We start from the raw sequence: 7,171 nt of genomic DNA, 5'->3' as shown, positions 1-7,171 counted from the left end.
CTTGCAGTAACAGTCCAATGCTTCACCCAACCCTTCACCAGAGCTTCGCTGTGAGTCGGCATTGACTCGCTGGCAGAGTTTGGTGGTCTGAGTAGACACTAAATTTTCCATACACCCCACCCCCACCCCGGAAGGATGGGAGCAGGATGCAAGCTCCCTGGAAAAGGATCTTGCGAGTCTGGGAAGTTAGGGCTCTCTGCCTTGACACTTACTTTCTGATGCCGCCCCCGTCTCTCAGGATGCCCCGCGTGTCCCTATCCACAGTGAGATTTAGGAGCACACCACAGGCCGAGAAGCAAATGTCCTGGTGCTTCGCATCCAGCAGGGCGATCATGAACTTGTGCACTGTGAGGGTGGAGAGCAAACACAGACCTGTGAGCTCTGGGCCAGGCTGCAGTCTTGTCTGACAACAAGGTAGTGAGGGGCAGAGCCAGGAACCTCGTGAGTGGGCTTGACCCAGCGCTGGGGCCCCCCACCCCCAGCACTCCCAGCACCTCCCCGCAAGGCCCTCTGCCCCCAAAGATGCTGCTCTGTTGTGCCCAGGCTACAGCCCTCGCAGGGCAATGATGTGTCCCTGCTGCGGGAAGGAGGGCACGCAGGCCTCCAGTCACAGCGTTGATGCTCATCTTTAACTTCTCGCTGTCCTTGGGGGGTCCTTTTGGTACCCCAGAAGCAGTTCCCCCCTAAGCGCCCAGCCCCAGGGGCTCGGGCTTCTGCAGACATCTTCCACAGCTCCTCGCGTGGATTCCGACTCAGGGTGACTCTATATAGGGTTCCTGGGACTGTGAATCTTTCGAGGAGCAGGCAGCCTACCCCAGATAGGTTTGAACCGCCAACCCTGTGGTTAGCGGCCCCCTTAAGGGAGAACCTGGGGGCTAATCACGAGTACAAGCAAGAAGCAAATGCAGGAAAGTTGACAGTGGCCATGAACACACAACTCCTTTTTGAACCATGGAATCATGTGATATGTGAAGAATCCTCCAAGGAAACAGTGTTTTTAAAAAAACAAACGTACACACGAGTGTCATGTGTAACTTCCACCATCTTTTGTTGTTGTTTGGCTTCCATTAGCTGTTAATCCTCCTTTCCCGTGACCTCGATGAAGTCACCCCCGGGCGTACTTTGAGAGTATCAGTGCGCCCTCCCTTTGGAACCGCATAAATGAAAACCTGGAAGACCAGCAGGGCCCCTGCCCAAGGGTGACCCCAGAGTGCAGGGAGCGCTCACTCAGTGTACTGGAAAGTGCCTAAGGGAGGTAGACCAGGGTGTTAATGGGGTAAGGGAACGAGGGGCGATGGTGTGTGTCTTCTTCCTTTTAAAATTATTATCCAACGTTTCTATCAACAGGGATTTCTTTGTCCCTCTCCAGCCCCCCACGGCTATGAATTAATTAGAGACACATAGAGGTATGCCACAAACTTGTGTGCCTGCACCATTAATACATAAAGCCTTCCAGGAGGAACTTTATGTTTCGGGGCACCCCCTCCCCTAGTTCTCGCTCTTCTCTCAATGTAGAGCTGCATATGATTCTGGGCGAGGACCATGAGACCTGGGTAACACGTCTGTTCCCTGCACGTGTCCGAATTGCTCCATCATCACCGGCAGTTCTGCCTCTCCATTGTGCCTGTCAGCTTTACCCACACTGCCAGGTAACCCTGTAGTTGGCTGCCTTTCATTGCATGCATGTCCCATCAGCCCATAGCCATGGGCTAATGGTAAGGACAAGTCTCAATGACTCCTATCCTTTAAGCATGCACTCACCCCACCCCCCAACTTGGCACCCAGAGAAAGGCCTCTGCACACCACCTGGAACCACCCTGGCATCCTGAGCACCACACGTCCCGGGCCCAGGCCAGAGCTCAGAGCCACTTGGGTCACACCTGGCCTGGAGTGCCCAGCAGCTTCGAGGGCAAGTGTCATTAGCTCACCGTTTTTCTGCACGATGAAGTCGCAGATCTTGCGGGACTGGGAGAGATTCCCAAACACACGCACAGCCTCCAGGATCCCATCCATGTTGGTCGTCACCAGGAGCTTTAAGAGCACTGCGTCGGGTTGCCAACGAAACAAAACCCGGGAAGTTAAGCCTCAGCGTAAAGGCTACTGCCAGCAATCAACAAATGCCTCGACATCAGTAACTTTCACATAAGGATAACAGGCACACTGTAAGGGAGTTCCGCAGGAAGTCGGAAGAACCTCCTTTTCCCCAGAAGAATAATTAAGGTTTGGGTCTTAGACTTAACACAGGCTCTAAACCACTGCTACCCCCACGTCAGCAAACAGGGACGCACCCAGCTCTGAGTTCAGGGAATAAGATCAAAGCCAAGCAACCGCGTGCCCAAGCCGGTCTCGGCAGCCTACTTACACTCAGCAATGTACAGCTGTTTGTCGTGAATGACGGAGTTCTTCACCTGGTAGTACGATAAGTTGTTGAGTGTCACCACCGCGTTGATTACCAGCTCCTCACAAGCATCGATGGATTTGTATTCTGAAACAGAGTATGGGCCAGGGCGTCAAGGACGTCACCACTGAGAGCCGGCAGGGCCGGGGTTTTCCTGGACCAGGGCTATGCAAGAGCCCCTGGTTTCCGGGCAGTCTTGCACAGGGAGATGCATCCTACCCCAGGCCGACACTGGCAGAAAGAGCCCCTCCGCTCAGTCCCTCCAGCTGGGGGTTAGGAAAAGTTGGGCCCTCCTAGGCCTTGTCTTTGCAGAAGCAGGAGGCTAGCATTCCAGTGGGTAGAAGGCAGCTCTCGACCCCAGCCTGGCATCCCAAGCCCTGAGGCTCTCCCAGCGCCCCTGCCCTGGAGTCTGGTCCACACCCCAGCCAGCTCCCAACAGAAAGGAGGTCACAGACCGTCCTTCACTCCTTACAACTCTGCCTTCCAAACACGCAGACTCTGCCCACGTCTCAGCACCTGCCTCCTCTCCCAGCCTGGTCCCCTTCACCTCCTCACTGGCTTCTCTTCTTCCACCTCTGCCTTCTGAAGTCTATCCTCAACACAGGGAGCCTCAGAGGGAACGTCCCCGATATCCCGTTTCACAGATGAGAACACTGAGGCTCAGAGTACTCTGCCTGACTTCACAGAGCGGGCATCTGAATCCAGGCCCGACTCTCCTGCCCTGCTCTTTCCACAACACCGTGCAAGGTGTCATCAAGGACCCATGGGGGCCACAGGGGCGACTCTGTACCCTCGCAGCCCTAGAGACTGGCTAGACGTGAGACAGCTCAGAATGTGGAGCTTGCTCTTTAGGTAGCAAGTCTCGGGGGGAAGGGGCACACTGGGAGGACTGGTGCTGGTAGGAATTGTCTGTCTGCCAAGAGACTGTTCATCAGAGCCAGTCATTTCAAGAGAATACACTGGCGAGGCCTCGTAGAGGAGTCCCCCAAAGACAGAGGCTGGCACCTGCTTCTCAGGGGACATGGTGGTATGAGCATGAGGGGGACAGGCCCTATAGCCTCCTAAGAACTTGGGCCAGGGAAGGTGTGCTCCACGCCCTGGGGTAATTCTTTGAACTCAGACCTAACCTGCTTCTCTTTCTCCTATCCAAAGCTATCGCCTTCTTGGGAATCAAATGCAAGTTACTGATCCCACTTTTACAGGCACAGATGTAATTTCTGAGCTCGTGAAATTCATCTAAGCCAGGGTCTTTCCTGCATGGCCTATGAGTATTAACTATGGTAAGACAATGCATCAGGCATAGCTCCTCCCTTGAATGTGGCCATTCACAGTGTGTCCCCTCCAAGACCCCGCCCTTTCTGGGTCACAGTCCTTGCCAGGTATAGGGATCGAGCAGGTTCCCTCCCCTGCCTGTCACCGAGGCTACTGAGCTCTGGGTCTCAGTGTTTAAGGGGGACAAGAACCACTTGGAGACCACGGGGCGAGGGGGCTGGGAGAGACTGAAATGCCAGGGCAAAGACTCACTTCACCCCACAGTGTCCGTTTGCTGAGCAAGGTCCCAGAAAGGGTGTTTGTCTCACTCCCACAGCTGAGTTGGAGGCAGCTGGCTCCCCACCCTGAGCTGAAAGCAACACTCAGACAGGCAAGCCTCCCGGCAGGGTGGGGACAAAGGAGCATCCCCAGACAGGGAAATGTTGCAACCGACAAGCTGTGAAGTCTGACCTCAGACCCAGTGTGCAGGGTTTGCAGCGGAAAGTTTTAAAAGGTCAACACCCACTCTGGCAGCTGTGGTCTCCAATGCCATCGGGTGGATTCTGGCTCATGGTGAACCCTGGAGTGTCCCAGTAGAGTTGTAATCCATAGATCTTCAATGGCTGGCTTGTAGGAAATCTACTGCCAGGCCTTTCTCCTGAGGCCCCCCTGGGTGGGTCACAGCTGTCAACCTGTGAGTTAGGAGCGGAGCACCTGAATTGTTCCCCCAACCCAGGGGCTCTGGAAGATACAGGTCCACCCATCTCTTCTCCTTTCCAAGATGCGGGCTGTCTGCAGGGCAGTGGTCAGTCCAGTGACTCACTGTTGAGCTCCGGGTTCCCCACAAAAGGCCACCACTGGCCTTTCTAGCTGTGTCGGCACACTCTATGCAGACTCTGAACGTGCCTCAAGGCACATCGTGCCTTCCCGGGAATCTCTCTCTGGCTGTTGCCTCTCACCACTCAGCAAGTCGTTTCTTCCTCATGGGGCCTACCGTAGGACAGGGCAGAGCTGCCCTGTGGGTTTCCCAGACTGACTGTGTACGGGAGGAATCAATCGGCATGCCGGCCATCCTTCAGCAACGTGGAAGAGAGAGTCCGGCCCGACAGGTAGTGTTTTGAGTTACTGCAGGAAAGTGACACATCGTGGGAGACGAACCAGTCAGAATTTAGGAACCTATCTTGAGACAGAGGAATGCTGGTGGCACAGCCGGTCAAGTACTGGGCTACTAAGCAAAAGGTGGGCAGTTCGAACCCACCACCAGCTTTTCCGAGGGAGAAAGCTGAAGCTTTGGACTCGCGGGAAGAGCCACAGCCTCGGGACCCACAGGGGCTGGTCTCCCCTGTCCTGTCTGGTCGCGAGGAGTCGGGATGGATCGTGGCAGTGGGCGTGATGTTGGACAAGGCGCAGGAGCTTGGAACCCGGGCTTCGAAAAGCCACTTGACCTCATCAGGCTCCTTCCCTTGCGTGTCACTGGGGAAAACTGGTAACTCACCCTCAGACAGTAGCTCTGCGGTAAGGAATATGAAAAGGGCCTTTTGAACAATGAAGCCTCACAAGGCATGTTACCACGCTGTGCTCCCTGGGGGCCCTGTCCCCTCAGCCCTGAGGGGTTGTTTGTTTCTGTCAGTTTCCTATGTGCCTTCATTCTTCTTTGTCACCTGACACACCTCCGTGAGCGCAGATAACCCACTGCCCCTGAGGGGAGGTCGACTCATCGTGACTCCCCAGACAGAGGAGAACCCCCTCCGTGGTTTCCAAGGCTGCCGTTGTTGAGACTTTCCCTTTAGATGAAGCTTCAGCTAAACCAAATGTAATTTCTCCCTTGAGATAATTATCAGGTGGTAGCCCTGGTGGCACAGGGGGTTATGAGCACCAGCTCGCCAGTTCAAAACTGCCAGCCGCTCCAAAATAGGAAACTGAGGCTTTCCACGGGCATAGAGAGTTCCAGTGTCAGGCCCGAGAGGGGCAGTTCTACCCTGCCCCGTATGGCTCATTTGAGTTGGGATTTACTCAATGGCAGGGAGGTATTTTGGTTTAATCTTTAGCAAATCAGACTGATACATCTTTCTCTCACAGGATGGCTGGTGGGTCACAACCACCGAACTTTCGAGTACACTCTACCACCCTCTTTTAAGTTGCAGCAAATAGTGCAAACCCAAACCAAACTCAATGCCACCAAGTCAATTCGGACAGAGGAGAAATGCCTCTGTGGATTTCTGAAACTGCAAATCTTTGTGGGAGCCTCCTCTTGCCCCCAGGGTGGTTGGTGGGTTTGAACCGCCAACCTTGTGGCTAGTAGCGCAATGCGTAACCCTTGACACCACCAGGACTCCTTAGCATATAGCATAGGCATGATTATATGGGGGTGTTGTTGGAGACCAGTGAGTCCATTTTGACCCCTAGTAGCCCCACAGGGTAGGGGTTACTGCCTCAGAGGGTGGTCGAACCCATCATCCTCACGGAAGCTTACTGCCAGAGGCTTTCCTCAGGAAAAGCCTCTGAGAGGGTTCAAACCTCTGGCCTTTGGATTTAGCTCAGTGTTCAACGGTTGTGTTGCCAGGGCTCCTCTGTACTGTATACTGTATGTGGACTGTTCCGTGTGTTCCTTATCATGGCTCTTAACAGTGAGGCTCTGGAAGGCCACAGACTTCCACAAACCTCGCTTCCGCCCAGCACTCACGTTTCTCCCACAGCACAGTCTTTCATGGAGCCTGGGGTGACGGCCCTGAGTGCAGTTATTTCCCTCACACCCAGCCGCAGGCTGAGGCGGCCAAGACTCGGCCTCAAATGTGGACAAGCGGGGTACAGGGGGGTAAAGGTGGGGGGGACTTGGGTGTCTGGGGGGGCTGTAAGTGCAGTTAACGTGGAAACCCGGAAAACAAATATACTTGAATTGTGTGGACTCACCCAGGGGGAAACTGGGATTTCATCCTTTAGTCAAACCAATTGTTGGTAACTTGATCCGTTATTACTTAAAATATATATATAATTCACATTCCATGAAATTCTCCCTTCTAAGTGTATAATTCCATGGCTTTTCATCATGATCTCCTATATGTGTACGTGTGTGTATTGCTTTTGAAGCAGTTTAGAACTGCTGAGGAAGACCCCTTCACACAGCAGAGGCACCTGCCTGCTGCGGGGCATGGTGGGTCCATTCCCACATCCTCTGAGAGGGCTGGAGGCCCCAGAGGACTTCCTAGGCTGTACATCTTCCTGAGAGCTGTCTGCCAGGCCGTGCTCCCATGGGGGCTACTGGGTGGGTATATTAAGTGCCATTAAAGTGGCATTGGGGGTTACCCATTTAGCCTCAAAGGTCAGCACTTTGAAACCACCAACTGCTCTGTGCAGGAAACATGAGGCTTTCGATTCCCCTGGAGTTTCAGTCTGGGACACCCACAGGGCAGTTCTACCTTGTCCTCTGGGGTATGGTCAGCACCGAGGGGAAGGCAGTGAATGTAGAGCGGTTTGGGTTTGTTTTGCTTTCAGGAACATCTGCTCCCCTGCCTGGGCGCTGCC

General features: G+C 54.2%; 1 protein-coding gene across 1 annotated transcript in view; it reads right to left on the bottom strand.

The window, feature by feature from the left end:
• Nucleotides 1-7,171, bottom strand: part of ARMC2 (armadillo repeat containing 2) — a 108,367-nt gene that overhangs the window by 13,238 nt on the left and 87,958 nt on the right. The window contains exons 15-17 of the mRNA XM_045294601.1: nt 2,363-2,485; nt 1,929-2,042; nt 213-345 (exon numbers count right to left, since the gene is read on the bottom strand). Of these exons, the coding sequence (XP_045150536.1) occupies nt 213-345; nt 1,929-2,042; nt 2,363-2,485 (370 nt within the window). The remainder of the gene's footprint in view (nt 1-212; nt 346-1,928; nt 2,043-2,362; nt 2,486-7,171) is intronic.

The sequence above is a fragment of the Echinops telfairi genome, unplaced genomic scaffold, assembly GCF_000313985.2.
Source record: "Echinops telfairi isolate 266 unplaced genomic scaffold, ASM31398v2 ScPeMD7_3533;HRSCAF=4204_0, whole genome shotgun sequence".
NCBI classification, from domain to species: Eukaryota; Metazoa; Chordata; class Mammalia; order Afrosoricida; family Tenrecidae; genus Echinops; species Echinops telfairi.
Note: the sequence above shows the minus strand (reverse complement) of the source record. Positions and strands in the feature narration are given on the sequence as shown.